Below are 19,881 nucleotides of genomic sequence, written 5' to 3'. Positions count from 1 at the left end.
CTTCATCTTACCAAGGTGTTGGTCAATGAAGAGAGTTTAGCAAGAAAAATGACAGTAGTCATTTCATACACAACTGGACGCCTTTCCATAAAGTTATACCCAAAAGGAATTTCGTGTGGAGCACCATCCAACCTCACTGGTTCAAGGCGAGGCATAAGAGGAAGTTGAAGAACAGGTACATTGGGTTCTTCCAACCCATGCTCCACAACTTGTTCAAGTGGTGGTATAACCTGAAGATGAAACACAGGTTCAATGAGTTCTTCCAAACCATGATCAACATATGGATTGTTGTTGCTCTCTCTATCAATGTCCTCCACAACCTGATTTTCAACATTAGGCATGTCTATGAATATCTCTTCCTCGTTTGGAGCAGGAACATTCAAGTCAATAGCAATCAAAGGAGGATGGTTCAACATGGGCATTGCTAGGTCAGCTTGTCGAAAATGGTTATAATTAATCAATACTAACATATCATTGTATATAACAATGTCAAATCGAGAATCTCCTTTGAAGTTAAGAACACACCAATGATAACCTTCGATACCATAGTAATCCATCAAAGAAGTCCAACCGCCATACACACGCGGGTTAGAGAGTGAACAATTAAAAAGCATAACATGGTTGTTTCCAACCGGATCAGTTATAGTCCGCTCAGGACCCAATTGAGAATAATGCTTAAGCACAAATGGAAGTTCCACCCGCGAACTTTCCTGTTACACATAAATATATTATTTAGATAGATGGGAAAAATCTTACTACATAAAGCTTACAATTTTTTTTTACTGTAACTCCACCTAGTATTCGTAAAACATACATTCAAGTGTAAATAGCAAGATTGGAAAGTCTGCCTTAACTCCAACTTACTTAAATCACCACTAAGTAGACACTACATTTTGAGATGATCTAGAGTTACATAACTAACATTCACTTTCAAGTAGTATGCTCATTTCATGCAATATTATTAAGTGAAGGCAAGCCAATACGTCATGTATCACTGAGTAGATTTCTCTTGCATACAAATTTTAAACATTAATTTTAAGGCATCGAACCCAACTTAACCTGTAGAAAAAATATATGAAAGATTAGATACATACTCAGTGCCCTATTAGCTAGAAATCACGATAACTGTGAAAGGAAACACTACCATTCACCTCTGTTTTATTTATTATAACAGCAAAAATTACATACTCAGATTCAAAGTCTTGGTAACGGTCAACTCTATAATAGATAATATCATAACATTTTTTCATGAAGAGTGTGGAAGATCTTACAATACAGATAGTTCTAAAAAAATATCATTTTTTCATGAAGAGTTTGGAAGATTTTTTCTTCAAGATATAAGTAATGTACCTCATCACTATTCAACTCCAAACACTGAGTTCCAAGATAACGGTCTGCGGCTGCTCCCCTGACACACCCCATTCAGTTGTCAAGCTTTTTAAAAAACAACTCCATAAGAAACTTTGTCTATGAACTTGCACGGGATTCTCCTTCTATTTGTGTTGTGAAGAAGCTCCTTTTTTTGCTATGTTTAAAACAGGCAAGGTGAACCAAATCAAGTAAATAAGGACACATATTTAATGTTATTTCATGTCCAATGCAACAAAAAATGATGAGACCAACAACCATGTGCAATTAGCCTTAATATGTTTTGATGGGTATCTCATCCCATATCTTTGCAACCGAAATATTTAAGAATTGATTCATTTTAAAGTCTGCCAAAATCTAATTGCATTGAATGAGACTGATATTGTGGATGGAAACAAATTTTTTATTCCATTGGTGACACTAATGTGGGATCCGATTTTTTTAATTCTTCTTGAGCTATTACATCTGTTCAAATTTTTTTTGCAAATTCCTCCATCCACATCATTTAAGTGTTCATTCATTGATATTATTATTTCCCTAAAACTCGTTTATTTAATGCTAATTAATATTAAATTGAATGAATGAAAATTTATGGTCAATTAATTAGTGAGAACTACAATATGAGGTAGTAGTTGGTATCTATAATATATTCAAAGAGCACAAGAATGAAGGAGTATGATAGCACCCAACAACTCTCACTTTTGACAACAAAACACAACACTCTTTCATTCAAGCCAATTAAATACTGGGAATTTATGTAATTATGTTATTCATTTTTTTTTCTTAACATCTAATTTGTCTCTTCTGCCACATCCCACTAATTTTCGTTTCTCATCATCTGGTATTCTCATCTAGAAAACATTCTCCAATATGGTCCTAATTAAATGGAAACAACCACCATAGTTAATATGATAGGATGTTTCTCTCATGCCTACTCTAAAAGAGGTCATAATTACATGACCCTATTTGTCTAACCTCCCACTTCACACTTTTTTCCCGCGTCTCCACTTATTTGGCTTGGGCTAGGGTGGGGAAGTTTGAGAATGGTCCACCGGTGGACCAGTCTTCCCAACCGTTCATATATACTATTTTAATCTTGTGGTCCAGATTTTCGACCTTGCACATGGAGTACAGGTTACCTAGTGATAATTTTGAAAAATTGCAAAGATACCCTAATATGAAATAACCCTTTGTTTCTCTCTCTGATGGCACGTTATGTCACGTGATGTCAGAATATGTCACCACCACTACTCCTCTGAAACCCACCCAACCCCCACCACGGCATCTCCGTCGCATCTCCGTTTGGGTCATGATTTGCTTGTCTGCGTTTCATTTCCATTCCTGTTCTCCAACGCTACCAAATTATGGATTTCAGTAAATTTGTCCAAATTTTTGATTTACAAAAGTGGTGCAAAGAGCGGAGAGCGGAGCATGAAAAAAAAAGTAATCACTCATCAGTGTTCCTTGGGAAATGATTGGAATGGTATGGAGTGTTGCGAGCGAAGGATGACAAGCATGGCAAAGATCCGAAAGCAAAGGAAGAAAAAGTAGTGTGATGAAAAATGTGGTGAAAGTGGGGGTTTTATAAGTTGGTGAGATATGCATGTGAGTTGTTCGATGAAATGCTCGATTTGAAAACGTAAGCTCATGAAGCTCATGAAATGGAAAATGGACAGAGTCCGGGTTCTCAAATTTTGTTCACGATGTTCATATGCCATAATGGCCATTTTGTCGGAAGCCTCTCCAAAACGGTTTGTATCTTAAGTGTGCTCATCTCGTTGAATGGTCTTGTTGATGCACTGGACGTCCTCCCTGAATGAGGTTGTTATTTTTGTGAAAAGTGTTAAGAGATCCGAAAGCATTGGACAAAGTACTTGTGGACTGCAACTTTCCATGTATATGCATTGATGCTTCGGTGACCTCACAGGAATGTCCTTGGAAGAAGAAAGCTTGAAGGGATTCATCTCTCATATGTTGTTCACTTGTGAGATGGGTATTCAAAGTGTAACTTCTTTAATGAGTGCAGTCAAACCCCATGACATGTAGACCTGTATAGAAGGGATTGTGAAGATAGTTGTGTTCGTGTTTGAGTGATTTATGTGTCTTGAATGTTAAGATTATAGCAAACTATGTAAGCATGGCAATAGTTGATGTGGCATTTAAAGACAATGGAAAAATGTCAGATTTGTAAGATTGATGGATAATTTTAATTAGTATCGTTACATAATCCATGACCTGATCTATATACGAATTGCAGCATGAAAATAAATTTCAAAGATGCTAAGATGACTCAAATTGAAACACTGGAACAAACACTGGAACACAAATCTGATACAGAATGTCTTAAGAGGTCCAAAGTGGTTCAAAATGTAGGTGCCCTTAAACACAAATACTAGAATTAATGATACGATGACTCAAAGTTTGATAAGAGGACAACAAGTACTTAAAACAAGGCTAATTGTTGCGAACTACACTCATGACCAGCTGCACTTCAGTTGGGAAAAAAGTGAAGAACATTGTGCTTCCCGGGGACATTTGTAACTCCTTGCACAGCCCATACCAGCCCTCACATAAATAAGCTTCATTTTTTTGTCTCTCAGTCCGACGAATTTCACAATCTGCAGACACATTCCTGTTTAACACCCTCACATTGATGGTTGGCCTTCCAGTTTGTGGGAGTCTTCCGGCGACCCTAGCAGGTACATGCTGCAACAATAAAAAGCATCATATTGCATCAGATAAGGTAAATTGGGGAATTTAAACTTAGAGAAAATGAAATGAATTGAGGGGATCTTACCAAAGGGTTTCTACCATCTGCTATCCTTTTAGTCACAACCTTATGCCAATTATTGTCACGGTCAAAGTCATCATCTTCAGAATCAGTATCAGACAAAATGTGTATGACTTCTGGGTATTCAATTTCATGTTCAGGATCACGGAAAATGCGGAAGTGGAAGGTTAGTGGTTCGATATATTTGAAGTGCAACAAAGCTCTGTAGTTCAATGAGTAAAAATCAGCAAACTGCTGCAATCCATTGGTAAATGCAGGCCTCCCATTCTTCAACCCTATTGTGAACTGTCTTGTATTTCCATTGGGGTCTGAAGCCAAAACCTGATGACCAGCAAGTACGGATTCCCAATGTGCATAGAACCTTCTGCTTATGTACAGAAAGTCCTGCATTTTAGGAACAATGATGTTAACAGGATGATAAACTAAACATAGGATGAGAAAGACCAAAAATAAGGTTGGATAATACCTGGTCTGGTGTCCACCACATTCCAAATTGTGTGTGAAATGGATCTTGACCTACTGTTTTGGGAGTCTCCATTACAACAACGAATCCACTGAAAAAGGTAGTGCAGGCTATCTTTTTAACTTTAGGCTAACATTTTTAAATAATTATGAAATAGGCAGCCAAGAAAGAATTGATACAACAAGTGCAGGTTAAATTATTGCAATTTTTTAGGTAAATTACGAACTACAAATATGAGGAATATATTGATGTGGTTCATTAGGGCAAGTGATTAAGTAACTAATGATGTTGAAAAACAAAAGAAAAAAAAAGAGTCTGTATTTAAATTGATTGTTTCACACATAGTTAATCTATCTCTGTGTCTAAATCCAGAACACAAGGCAGGAGACAAAGCAGTTATAAATAGCAAAAAGGACATAAGGGAATATGTGTGGGGACTAGGATGATGTTCCAAATTGTTCGCAACTGTCGTAAAGGCTGAAAATGGAAATAAATTGTAATTAACGACAACAATATGTGGTCCAAGAGATAGAAAGCGACAAAACCCTTAACAATATTCAGTTGATTGAAAGCGACAAAACCCCACCACAAAACCCTATGTTCCAAAAGGTAAATACCAACACATTAGGGTTTTCATAGAGAGCAATTAGGGTTATGAAATTAGGGTTTGGAAAGAGAGAAACACAGTACCTGTTTCGACAATGAATATCGAAGAGGCTGGCACGGCGGAACTAGGAAACTCTGTTCGTCCGTCGAACTGCTTCCGTTAAGCTGATGCAGTTGCTGAGAACGGTGGTAGAAGATTTGAGAATCGGTGCACAGGAGATAATGGTGTAACTAACGGGTTTATCCTTAAACCCGGCCCAACTATAAATAGAATATACAATAATTTATTTTTTTATAAATTAGACCAGGCCCAATGGCCGGCCCTAATGTCCATGACGAGGAAAATTTCAGTTAGATTAATAATAATTATTTTGGGGTATAATCCATTTGTTTAAATAATGGTTAAATAAAAAATTTGTAAATTAAGGTGAAGAGAAAAAATCTATTAAACACATCAAATATTTTTTCCCTTATTTATTCATTGATGATTTATAATTAGAGTAAATCTTTTTTTGTGTTACAAGAATCACTTCAAAGAGTTATTGTACGTCTCTCCTAGCTTCACTGCACTTGATTCCCTCATAGAATCACTTCACCGGCTTATTGTACGTCTATCCTAGCTTCACTGCACTTGATTCCCTCGAACAATCACTTCACCGGCTTATTGTACGTCTATCCTAGCTTCACTGCACTTGATTCCCTCCAAGAATCACTTCACCGGCTTATTGTACGTCTATCCTAGCTTCACTGCACTTGATTCCCTCGAACAATCACTTCACCGGCTTATTGTACGTCTATCCTAGCTTCACTGCACTTGATTCCCTCCAAGAATCACTTCACCGGCTTATTGTACGTCTATCCTAGCTTCACTGCACTTGATTCCCTCGAACAATCACTTCACCGGCTTATTGTACGTCTATCCTAGCTTCACTGCACTTGATTCCCTCCAAGAATCACTTCACCGGCTTATTGTACGTCTATCCTAGCTTCACTACACTTGATTCCCTCGAACAAACACTTCACCGGCTTATTGTACGTCTATCCTAGCTTCACTGCACTTGATTCCCTCCAAGAATCACTTCACCGGCTTATTGTACGTCTATCCTAGCTTCACTGCACTTGATTCCCTCGAACAATCACTTTACCGGCTTATTGTATGTCTATCCTAGCTTCACTGCACTTGATTCCCTCCAAGAATCACTTCACCGGCTTATTGTACGTCTATCCTAGCTTCACTGCACTTGACTCCCTCGAACAATCACTTCACCGGCTTATTGTACGTCTATCCTAGCTTCACTGCACTTGATTCCCTCCAAGAATCACTTCACCGGCTTATTGTACGTCTATCCTAGCTTCACTGCACTTGATTCCCTCGAACAATCACTTCACCGGCTTATTGTACGTCTATCCTAGCTTCACTGCACTTGATTCCCTCCAAGAATCACTTCAAAGAGTTATTGTACGTCTCTCCTAGCTTCACTGCACTTGATTCCCTCCAAGAATCACTTCACCGGCTTATTGTACGTCTATCCTAGCTTCACTGCACTTGATTCCCTCCAAGAATCACTTCACCGGCTTATTGTACGTCTATCCTAGCTTCACTGCACTTGATTCCCTCGAACAATCACTTCACCGGCTTATTGTACGTCTATCCTAGCTTCACTACACTTGATTCCCTCCAAGAATCACTTCACCGGCTTATTGTACGTCTATCCTAGCTTCACTGCACTTGATTCCCTCGAACAATCACTTCACCGGCTTATTGTACGTCTATCCTAGCTTCACTGCACTTGATTCCCTCCAAGAATCACTTCAAAGAGTTTTTGTACGTCTCTCCTAGCTTCACTGCACTTGATTCCCTCCATGAATCACTTCACCGGCTTATTGTACGCCTCTCCTAGCTTCACTGCACTTGATTCCTTACAATAATCACTTGATTCCTTCAAAGAATCACTTAATCGACTTTCTTTATATCTGTCCTAACTACATCTCACGTTTACGTCTTTCCTAATTTCATGAGAGTTTGTTTCTTTATAAGAATTTTTACTATCTTAATATTCTGAACTCAATTATCTGATTCCAAATTTTTTTCGGAAATATTTTATTAACCAAAATTCCTTGTGGGGTAGGGTGTTGAATGAAGAACCATTAGAGTGTAACAGTTTGGTGAGATAAATATTAGATGTTATACACCTTGAAATACGTTATATAATTAAAATATGATAGGAGGAATTTTTATTGTATAAAAGACTTTTAATTTTTTTTTGTGTGAGTAATTGTATTTCTAACCCTAAATTATAATATTGTATATTTCCACGTTAAAAATGTTTGTGTCAATGATTTTTTTTTGTGTGAGTAATTGCATTTCTAATAGGAAATTAAAATGGTTACGTTAAAATTCGAAATTAATCCGAATAATTGGTTGTTTTCCCTCCCAAACGCGTACCATAGGCTTGTAAAGGAAGGAACGTCAGTTGATTTGGTTGAAGGGACAACTCGCTGGGTTCCTGGAAAAGCATAAGATTCTCTGCCATACGCATGGACCAGCCACGTGAGTGTTGAATTTTGTCCACTTCGCTATTATTCCCATGACAGTGGGGTCGGTGGGTTAACTTTAATTTCCTTGAACTTCATCAGTCCTTCACCCTTAACTCCAACTCACCTTAAGTTCATCCCCTCTTACTTGTCGTCGTCCTCTCTGTTTCCGCTCCTCCTCTCTTTTTCTTTAGTCTCGTCCAAGCCTACGCATGACTGGTAAATAGAGGTTTTATGTTGTATTCCGTGGGAGAAACCCTGGGATTTACAATTCTTGGGATGAATGCAAGGATGAAGTACTAGGTTTCAAAAACAACAAGCATGAGAAGTATTCAACCCTTTATGAAGCTCAGAAGGCACTGCAGGATTATTTTGAAAGATCAGATGCAAGGGCTAGCGAAGCTGAAGTTTCTCAAGCATATAGTCAGAGCTCACGCCATGTCCATGTAGAGTGCAGCAGGGGCCACCCTGTGGAGCCACCCTCACCGGTGCAAACAGTTGTTGAACAGTGGATGGGCAAGCTTTAACACAACTATTGTTGCAGGATGGTGTGTTGAAGGGAAAGATGTCAGAAGATCTGCTTCCGGAGTTTGCAGAACAGTGGATGGCACTGTTTGATACATTGAAATACGTCTGTTATAATATTTTTCCTGTAACTCTATTATTCGTATTTTCAATACATCACCTAATGTTAAGTGTATTTGCTACAGATCTATGTACCTGTTAGGGAGGCAAACGGGGAGTGGTTTTTAATGGTTGCCTCTATGGATGAGATGGTAATTTACCTAGTTGACTCATGCCTCAGTGCACAACAAACTTCCGCTAGGAAGAAATCGATAAGGCAAATTGTATGTACTAGATTCCTTCATTTTGTATGTCCGGTAAAATTTTATTTATTCTCCAGTTTAATTCTCCAGTTTAATGACTGAATTATTTTTACAGGGCAAGGTGATTGGCCGCATGGTGTTTTCATCCTACTACCCTCAAAACTACCTTGAAGGCAACTTTGAGCTAGGGACTTGGGATATCGAAGAAGCAAAATCTAGTGAAGACTACACTGCGAGGTAATTGGCGACTCCACTTTTATTTGTTTGCCTCTACAAGTCACACCCTTGTATCAATGTTCGGAATTTTTATTACTCTACTTTAATTATTTAGCACTCAACACTCAACTTTATGCACGTTGGAGTGGATGCAAATGGATGATGTCTTTATGTCAAACTTACTCCCTCGGGTAAGCACTAGATAAATCAACATTGGAGTCTTGTTTAGTTAACTGTCCATGAAAATGTTTTAATTCTTCTGCCATGTTGCATACATTTTAATTGCAGGTGGAGGATAACCTTGTGCGAATGAAGGCTGCCATGTCACTGTTGAATGGACCACACAATGAACACTTCAAAGTGTTAGTTGGAAATGCAAACAACTTTTGGGAAAGTCAGATGTTGAACAAGGAGTAGCTGGTTGGGGAACATCTTCAGTTGGGTACCACAAATTGTTAAGATAGTACTAATGCTTATGTGGGATGAGAAGTGGTATTCAATATTTTTTTGTGTAAATTTTGTGTCAAGAGCGACGTTTGGGTTTACAGCACTTGCGATGTGCTTAGTGTTAGTTGGAAAAGCAAACATCTTTTGGGAAAGATGTTGGACAAGTACTAGCTGGTTGGGGAACATCTTCAGTTGGGTACCACAAATTGTTAAGATAGTACTTATGCTTACCTGGGATGAGAAGTGGTATTCAATATTTTTTTGTGTAAATTTTGTTTGAAGAGCGACGTTTGGGTGTACAGCACTTGCGATGTGCTTAACCCAAACACTTGAATGTTGTATAGTCAATGTTTGGGATGAAAGCATGGTGCACCTATGAGCATCATGCCCAAGACATGTTATGTTTTTATTTTCTACTTCTGTAATTGAACATCATGATGTTGACTCATGCCAAGTATGCTTTGTTGTTGTTCTTATTAGTTAAGGTAAGGTCAATACATCGTAATGACTTCTAATTGAACCTCACGTGCATTTGAATTGGTGTCCAGATGAGGTTTCCAAATGCTCTTCAAATTAAGCATGATTGTATTTCACTGGCGGGCAAGGGAGAAGGAATTTCTTTTTCCAAACACAAACAAATGCAACCAATAATGCAGATATTGGCATCAAAGGATGCAGCTGGTTGGCTGAACACAACATCGGTCGCAATTTACCCTTAAAACCTAGGACTTTTGCAGTGTTGCACACAATTACATTGTGCAAAGATATCCAATTGTAATTGAAATTATCAAACTAAACCCAACATGATTGAAGTAAACCCAAAAAGGCTACCTTAGAAAACAAAAATTTGAACTCAAAATTAATGGGAAAAAATGTCCATTCAATGCCAAAAACTGAAACTTTTGAAACAAATTCATAACAAAAAACAAAAGGAGACACCATCAATCATGTAAGTTTGGTGCTCTGATTTGATATTATAATTTTTATACACTAATGACATTACATGATTGTGGTGATGTTTTAATATTATAATTTTGATACACTAATGACATTACATGCGACAAGCTCACACCATGTGTAATGGGATTTGCATTACCTAATAGCACCAGTAATAATGGGAATTATCCAGCGAAATCATACAATACGAAATCATACAATATCTCTCTCTTACACACAATCTCCAAGTAAAAACATAATAATGGCCATATTTAACCACCACACTAACCATAAAAATACACAAATATCTAACACATAAAAATACACAATTAACTGACAGACATATAATCCAATAAGTAAATTACACCAATTTAGCAAAGTATGAATGAATGACTTCAAGTTCAATCACTTTGAAATTGCCTTCTTTTGACTTCAATCACTGACAATTCTAACACATCCACTACCTGCAGCAGCCATTCCAGTACAATTGTCACTTCCTTTGGGTAAGATTAAATTATGGGTTATCATGCATGTTATATAACAATGTCTACTCACTTTGGCTCATTACCTCAACTTCAAAAAAAGGAGGCATTAGAAGCTACAGCTGCTTCATTACTAACTTTGGCTCGTTTGTTCTGGGGGCATGTTGTCTTGTTATGGCCTTCAACCTTACAAACTGTGCACTTCCTTTTCCCCTTGCTTCCATTCACATTTGAGGTTCCACCACATCCCTTGCTCATTATGACAGGAGGATTTTTTACATTATCAACATCTTCATCAAGGTTCTCAACACCAGTTCCAAGGGCTGCCTCCTTTTTTGCCTTAAGTTTCATAACATGCTTTGCCATTACATCAACAGTGTCCAAGTAGTCTTCCATAGATTCACACCCAAGGTTAAACATTTCTCTACTTCTCATCACTAGAGAACCAAGCCTAGCCAGAATTGTTGATTCCCAGAATTTGTAGGAGGATTCACTATTATCTTTCATACAATCCTTTGCTGACTTACACCACCTCTGTAATATTAAACTCTCAGGGATCACATCAATGTCCAAGTGAACCAACAAACCAATGATATGATCACAAGGAAGCCCAAATGTCTCCATCCGCTGACATGAACATCTAAACGTAGACAATTGTACATCATGTGCGACATGCCACAACTTATCGGGTTTACAATACTTGTACATGGAATAGATCATACATGAGGATTTTTCCTTAATGGCAGCAACTTTAATTACACTACCACCGTTCAGCCATGGCTTGAACTTTAGGAAAACAGTCCTTGTATATACATTTGCAGCACATTTTTCAAGTGCTCTCACATTAGTCTTAGGCACAGCATCTCCTACGACTGACTTGTAGTCCGCATCAACCTCAGTCCATCGCATGTAATTCACATACCGCTCAAAATACTGAACAAACTCAAGAAGGCTATTTCGGGATCGAACAATGCGACCAATTTGTGAATGCATACCTTCGCAGCGAGATGTTGTTCGAAAACCGGCAAAGAACTTTCCCCTCATCAAACATGTAGCCCACATGTGCCTCTTCTCGTACAACCCTTGAACCCATGGATTGTCCTCGAGGTTCAGATCGCTAACCAATTGTGCCCATTTTTTTTGAAGTGCCCAACACTTAGATTCCCCAACATGCAGCTCTTAAATCCTTTCACAAAATTCGGGTCACCCACATTTCTTTGTGCATTTTGTAAAAGGTGCCAAGCACACAAACGATGATGAGCTCTAGGTAAAATTCTAGTAATAGCATTCCGCATTGTAGGAGCACCGTCAGTTATCACTGCACTTGGTTCCTTACCCTTCATTGCTGCCATAAATTGCTCAAGAACCCACACATAGCTTTCCTCTTTTTCATTTGTCAAAATTGCTGTTCCGAACACAATAGTCTGGCAATGATGGTTAACTCCGACAAGAACAACAATGGGGCAACCATATTTATTCTTCCGGTATGTTGCATCAAAGGCTAGGACTTCCCCAAACACTTGAAAATCCATTCGACTAATACCATCAGCCCAAAACAGTTGTTTCAACTTGCCTTCTTCATCAGCATGGTGGGACCAAAACATTTCGGGATCACCTGAACCAAGCCCCTTCAGATACACCAAAACAGCTTTTGCATCACAATGCTCCTTTTGTTTCTGTTTGGTCATTTGATTTTTCATGTCAACCTTGAGAAAATTGGTTTTGTCAAAACCCCCTGATTGGTCAGCAAAAAAATTGTATATCTGTGTCGTACTAATCCCAGCTTTCCGCATGCTATTCAATCCCAATATATCCCCTTCTTTTAACTTACGATGTGCCGGTAACATGGCTGACTGCTTTCCCTCTAACATTGCATGATTGTGACAATCTGTAAATAATGCCACATGCCACCTACCACTATCACCCACCAAACGAATTCTCATTTTTGCACAACATCCACACCTGGTCTCAACCTTAGTTTCACGCTGACGATTTTCCCTCATTCTGTTTTTCTCTTCACGGAAACCCTCCTTGTGACACACAAAGTCTTGCCGCACAATTTCACCTTTCTTGATTCTGAAAACCTTGCTTTTCCGCACTGAGAAGCCTTTCACTCTAGCATACAAGTTGTAGAACTCATATGCTACCTGGCGATTGGGAAAATGAAACTTCTTCATCTCAATGTCATCAATACCATCCCACAAAGTATTAGCAATATCGTCCATACTATCAACACCAACACCTTCACCATTTATATCCTCAGCAATTGACTCCGACGGGTTCAGTGTTGGTGAGGAAACAATCCCAGCAACAGCACTGGTTTTGCCTTCACCATTAGATGAAAACCCTACAGCAATGGACCACATCATTTCATAAATTAACCACCTATCTATCAGATTGATTAAATGCAACTCCACATTGTAAAGAAAAAAATACCTTCTTCAAGTGAACACCAACTGGAAATTTGTAATTCTTTGCTGGAGTCTTCCATCTCAACACCAACAACTTGTTAATTTACCCTGCAACAAACAGTGTAGTGTAAATTTTTTTGTGTCATTCTGGGAAATAAACGACCTCTTATGACCGATCCTTAGTTCATGAAACCAAACCCCAAACACATACACAAACAAAACTTATTTCAACCTGATTGAATGCTGCAATCACCCAATCTTCAGGTAAATAATACCCCCCCAAATACACAATACAAAGCTGAAATCTTCGCTTTTTACCTAATTGAACTCACCTCTTGTCAAAGTACGATATATAGCCAACGACAAACGATTCAGAGCCAAACGAACAAGGAGAACCAACGGCAACACCCTTGCAAACAAGTCACGAGATGAGATACCAGAAAGAGTTAGAGTTACTGATTCGCACTCAAGATCCGCGATTTTACAACCCTAGAGTTCTTCCAGATCCGCGACCATGGACTTCAAAATAGGGACAAGGACAACGACACCAGTTCTCGGATTTTAGGGTAAATGATCGTGGGATCTTCAGTGTTATCCCTTTGTTTTTCTTTTCAATTTGGGGGTTCATATTTTACCAATTGAACAAGCCCTTAATTGCAATTTGAGCAAACAGTACTGGACACTTCCCCTTTACCGACTAACATGCAATTTCCAGTTGGGAAGACTGGTCCACCGGTGGACCATTCTCAAACTTCCCCACCCTAGTCCCCACCCACTTATTTCATATAATCTTCTCATGAGCAAATATACCTCAGGTTCCATACTATAATCAAGCTCCATACAAAGGTACGTATCATTTTTCCCACCATATTCTTTTTCATGTATGGTATCTTCATCATTTATCATAAAAGGTCTTCCTCATCAATTTTATTTGATTCAAATCCAAAACCCACTATCATGCTATTCACATACTTTGGTAATTCAAGGTAATGCACGAAAATATTATAGCTAAAAGAGATGAGAAAGTCCAAAATTTCCTTCTTTTGATAGGTACTTTTTTTGTTAGGCTAATGAACTACACGAACACATCATATCATAATAAATAAAAGAAGTTAGGAAATTGCCTGCTTCTTTCTTGTAAATATGATCCTAATTAAATGGAACCAACCAGCATAGTTAATATGATAGGATGTTTCTCATATGCAGGGGCGGAGCCAGGAATTTCAGAAGGGGGACTAAGATCAAAAGGAATATAATTTGTAAGAAAATTTCAATTCTTATCAAATAAAAAGTTTGTAAAAAAAATAGGTATTTTGGTGAGAATGAAAAATTAGTTTGAGTGCAAGAGATATTTTACATAAGCATAAGAAATATAAGATAAATTTAGGTGCAAGAGATACTAACCGGCTCATAAGTATTCTGGTGAGAAAAAAAATCAAAATCAACAAAAAGACTATCTTGTAGATAATTGAAAAGAAGAACAATAAAATAGGATTCTCTAATGGCACAACTTTCAAGTTCTTATATTTAGTCCTTTTCTTAACATTCAAATAAACAATTAATTTCAAATCTATATCATTAACACTAACAATTTCATGAAAAAATAGCAAATTAAAGAAATAACATAACAAGAAAGAAGCAACGAAAGCAAAAACTCTTTTATTGAAGGCTAAATCTTAAAGGGAATTTTTTACAAACACTTGGTGTGCATAATTTTTATCACTTCTTTTTCAAGCAAGACACAAGCACCACAAATTCAATCTCATATAATCAGACCAATTAAGCAACAAAAAATATAATTGAACCAGTAAATTCAAGTTTAAACTCATAAAAATTTGAATATCCATAAAAAGTCATATATGAGAAAGTGAAGAGTAAGAGAGAAAATTGTACCGGTTAAACAAGGCAATTAAGTTATCTTAATGTTATGTTTTTATAACGTTGAATGTGTTTGTCCCATAATTACGTACATGTGATTATTAAAAGAAAAAAAATAAAAAGAGGAGCTGCTTGTGTTGTGCTTCACTCCTATCCTAACTAGGATTATACCCGTGCGATGCACGAAGGTTTAATTTCTAATTGTATTTGCTTAGCAAAATAAATGATGCACGTTATATAATAAACATAATTAATGCGATCGGAATTGTGTTAACTTAACCATGTCAAAAATTTCTTTTCTAATACATGTTAAAAGTAATTTTTTAAATTAATTAAATTTTATTTTCAAAATTAGATATATAGTAATGTTTAAAGTATGTAAATTGTAAAATATTTGTTGACTTTAATGGAGTTCTAATAATAATTATTATTACTTTTATTGTTAGATATTGCAAATTATTTTCTACTATGAAAATAGTTTCATTGTTATTGTGAATGAGATATCAAAAGAATTTTACACATATCATGCAAGTGTAAGTCTAGCTCAACCCACATGATAATGCTAATGGATAAATAAAAGAGATTGTCCATGAACATTAAATCAAAAATTCATTTATCAAAAGCTCTTGTAAACAAAGTCTCAATCAAAGCTTGGATCAAAATCCCCTCACTCAAGTATTCAAACCACAATATTAGTTATTATCTTCTGAACCACAAATTTATCAGTGCAAGAACAAACAAAATATGTAGCAAAACACGCTATCTTCAAAGCTACACAGGACATAACCCGTATTAGTTATTGTTTGTTCACGCAATATATGTAACAAACTGCTTGAAAGCTTAGCCTTGGTACATTAAATGACAGACAAAAACATATTTTTTTGACAACATAATCCAACACATTGTCTTCTAAATTAACCAAACAATTGCTGAATATAGCAAATTTCTAAATTCAGATTACTAAAACCATAAATGCAGGACTTGTGGCTCTTTCACCTTCTTGATCTTCTTCAACAATTTTGAATTGCTACTTCAAGGTCCGGAAATGCAATCATAAGTTTGGACATGATCTGCTGTGTTAGATCTTCAATTTCAACAACTTGATGCACTAAGGGCATGATTCCTTTAGCAGCTTCAATGTCTCACAGCTCGTGGCAAGGAGGCAAAAAGATCAACATATAAATCTCTCACATTCATCTTCTATAATTTTAAAAAGATATACATATAAATTTTATATGCCACCCACTACACTTAAATATCAGGAACCGTTATATATGCAGGCAAAAAAGATTTAAAAGAATGGATAAAATTTTCTCACATACTATTTTGTCAACCAATCACACAAAGAGCAAATAAATCATGCAGTTTGATGCACTGAGGAAGCAAGTTAATATATAAAAATGTATAGTATTACTTGAGTTCTCAACACAGATATAAAAAATGCCATTGTATAATTAAGGCTCAGATCCACATCCAAAGCACTTATTCCAAAGGCAAAAATAATGGTTTGAGGATAAACTCTACTCTAATATCATCATCAAATGCACAACAGCTAAATAGGCATTGGTCCCTCCATATAAACCAAAACTGTTCATTTCATGTGTAGATAATAAAGTATAATTGTGATAAATTACTCATTAAATGGTTATTAATAGGAAGAGGAATAGTTTCACCTTCCTCTTTATATATTCACCATTCACGGTCTAGGCATTCCAAGCCATCTATCAATTTCCTCACCATCCCAGACCTCCTCAACAGGCACATATGCTCTTCCAATTAAAGTTGCTCCAATAGGATTATCATCTATCACAGTAAATATAATATTTGAAGCCAGATGGGCACAATAAATGTGAAAAGACTCATACCATCTGGGATTACTCCCTTCATTTTCTATAATTCTAGTCCTTCCCACTCTTTCCTTCTCCAGCATAGAGTTTACAACTCCCTTTCCAAAACCAACAGTTTCCTCCAAGTTTTGCTTGATCTGTAATAGAATAAGCATTAAATGAGTCAATTATAGTGAATAAGGAAAATAAAAGAGTAAGACTAAAGCAATTGAATATTCTAATTTTACCATGTGCATGTATCTATATGTATGTGAATATGCATATGAATAATCAACAGGAACAACATACTTGCAGAAATAGGCTACACATTTCACCTCATGCTTAAAAAGATTTGATCTGATTTGGGTAAGTATGAAGCCAATAAATCAAAATCCAATAACTAAGGCTCTAGCGTACTGAATTTTTTCAATAAAACGTGTATAATAAATGATACATAAGATGATTGTGGTAAAAAAAACCGGTGGAATTAACATAAGGCAATTTAACTAAAGGCCAATGATCTGATTCATGTTGAGCTAGCAGTTATATTGCAACTTGTGATTAAGATTATGCGTTGACTACAATTACCGGTTAACATTATTCTTAAATACCTGCGCAAGCTGTTTCCATATATAACTCAAGCAGGGAGCCTCCGTACACTGACATTGGAAATTAGACACTGACAAAAAATTAGAATGTCATATTATATAAAATTAATTACTCAGTGAAGCCTTCATACACGGTTCCAAAGGACCATTTCTGTAAAATTTCTCCCTTTTTCCTGGAGCTGAAAGTGCATCTAAATTCAAAAGAACCCTTAACCCTCAGGCCGCTCTTGATTGCAGCCTCACCATCTTGTTTCCTTTCTCATGAAACTCATTCCTGCTCCTAACATTGCTTCTCATGATAGTATACTTAAATTTCTGGCTCCACGTGAAATCCAACAGAGTTTCTGAAAAGCAACAAAAACCCATTACATGAGAAATTCAGATAAAATAAGTAGTGAAACATGTTTCAAGTCAAAGTAGGTATAGGATAGCCATCTTCTTTGCTACTCTACTGAGTATTCTTAAAAAGAATGCTCAAGAGATTAAATCAGATGAAAGATGATACATGTGCTGCATAAAAGCGCACATTCGTAAATCAGAATAAATAAGTGAAGACATTATGACACTCAAGAGAGCAATAAATAAACTTTGTAGCAACATACATCTGACAAAGCTCTCAAGTTTACATCATAGAGTGATTGGAAGCCTAAAAATTATACTAACTTTGTCAAACAAACAACTCAAGTACTAAACCAACCTAGAGAGATCAACTTCCTATAGGGAGCAAAACTGAAATGTCTTTGATGTTATTAGCACAACCATATGAAAGTAACAAAACTAACATATCAGAGAGGGTAGGATTCTACTTAAAGACTTAAGTTGTTGTCCATGTATCTTTTCTTCCTCCTTGGCCAATCACCACGGCATAATTTCTAAAAAAAAAATCCTTTAGAAAATATTTGAGGCCTAGTTCCGGATCACCATGAAAGAGAGCCAAGGCAATATCATTGTCATGCTTGCGAGCAACAGTCTTAAGGAAATATTTCTGTTATTGGATCAACTCCATCTGATCAAAAAGGAAGCATATGATGTATGGAAATCCAACCAATTAGTCACATCTGTATGCAACAGACGATATAGACATGTAAATATGCAATAACTTTTCCAGCTTTGATCATGGTGTGGAATTTGTCCAGCAAAAAATTAAATGGATTGATCCAGGTATTTAGCCATCGAGTGAATGATTAAGCACATACCGCTTAAGGCTCAGTCCATAGTGTTGGCAGTGTGCAGATCAGAATGAATGTAGTGTATTCAACTAAGAGTACATGCGGGAGATAGGTAGATTTCCATGTTACGCTCTACACTCATCAGCAGAGATGAGTGTTAAAAATGAAGACACACAGCAGGATCAACAATTGCTATATATATATTGATGTTGTTGTGGTCAAGAGTTGCTTGATTTGTTTAAAAAAGAAGGACTAAGAAGTATTCATTTAACACTGGAATAACTTACTCAGGAAAATCAAACTCAAATAGTCCTCAAAGGAATAGAATAAACAACGATTCAACATCCCTAAAATATATCTAAGAGAATGGATTTCATATTGATGTGTTGACAAAGAAGCTGATTCTGTTACAAAACTACACAGACTACAATTACTAATGATGTGGATAATATCATGACACACCTCACATGAAGTAAACACATGCTGCATTTTTCGTGTAGAACCTGAAAGTCAAATCAAGGCTATGCCCATTCTCATTTAGAATCTTAAAATCACATATTTCATCTTATGAAAAAAAAAATCTCAAACACAGTTCATAAGTTTATTGCTCGTACTTGTTGTTCCTAATTCCCTCATTCCCACCTAGCTAATTTACGATTTCAAACTACACACATGCCTAAAGTCAAACACCAGTGAAAACTAATGAGGTTCAAATAATTACACTTGATAGTTATTTTAGAAAGTTTAACTTGACTATTTCACTCTAAGGGACTATGCTCTGTCAATTCCTGTCGAGTGTTAGTGTGATTCCTCACACTAATATCTAATAAGAGAATTCTTTCCTAAACCATCAAATCCAACCCCATTAACTGATATCAGTATTAAAATAACCCATTTTGGGTGATGAATCACAATTAAAACCTTTGGTATAATCAAAACCATATGAAAAACATGTATATTGAATAATTGAGAAAATTCTACATGATTAAAGATTGTAAAATACAAAAAAAAAATAAATAATTGAGGATATGACACAAATATCTTGCAGAGGTAAATTCGTGAGCTGGATATGTTGTTTGCTCACTAAGCCGACATATCCAATAATTTAGGGTACATGAATGTCATTATATGATCAACAAATAATCACCACCACCAGGCCAAAGGCAAGAAACACACACTATTAAGTTTCTCCAAACATGATTTTAAAAAGAAAAGAATCATTATACTATTTCAATGTTCCTGATTGCCTTGATAGATAAGAGGTAAGAACAATTCTATTACACATATACATATATATTGATCTGCACTCAAGATTAAT

The 19,881-nt window shown here is 36.5% G+C and overlaps 2 protein-coding genes across 2 annotated transcripts; both read right to left on the bottom strand.

The window, feature by feature from the left end:
• Positions 1–10,764: 10,764 nt before the first annotated feature.
• Positions 10,765–11,733, bottom strand: LOC130736158 (protein FAR1-RELATED SEQUENCE 5-like). Its single transcript, XM_057588003.1, has one exon. The coding sequence runs from the start codon at positions 11,731–11,733 to the stop codon at positions 10,765–10,767; it is 969 nt and encodes a 322-aa protein (XP_057443986.1).
• A 47-nt stretch (positions 11,734–11,780) lies between these two features.
• On the bottom strand, positions 11,781–13,037 carry LOC130736157 (protein FAR1-RELATED SEQUENCE 5-like). The gene has a single exon (XM_057588002.1). The coding sequence runs from the start codon at positions 13,035–13,037 to the stop codon at positions 11,781–11,783; it is 1,257 nt and encodes a 418-aa protein (XP_057443985.1).
• Positions 13,038–19,881: the final 6,844 nt, after the last annotated feature.

Source organism: Lotus japonicus, chromosome 2, assembly GCF_012489685.1.
Source record: "Lotus japonicus ecotype B-129 chromosome 2, LjGifu_v1.2".
NCBI lineage: Eukaryota > Viridiplantae > Streptophyta > Magnoliopsida > Fabales > Fabaceae > Lotus > Lotus japonicus.
The sequence above is the reverse complement of the archived record's forward strand: the minus strand, read 5'-3'. Positions and strand labels throughout refer to the sequence as shown.

Excerpts from the sequence above, each read along its gene's own strand:
- LOC130736158 (XM_057588003.1), bottom strand. The coding sequence starts at position 11,733 with ATGTGGGCTACATGTTTGATGAGGGGAAAGTTCTTTGCCGGTTTTCGA.
- LOC130736157 (XM_057588002.1), bottom strand. The coding sequence starts at position 13,037 with ATGTGGTCCATTGCTGTAGGGTTTTCATCTAATGGTGAAGGCAAAACC.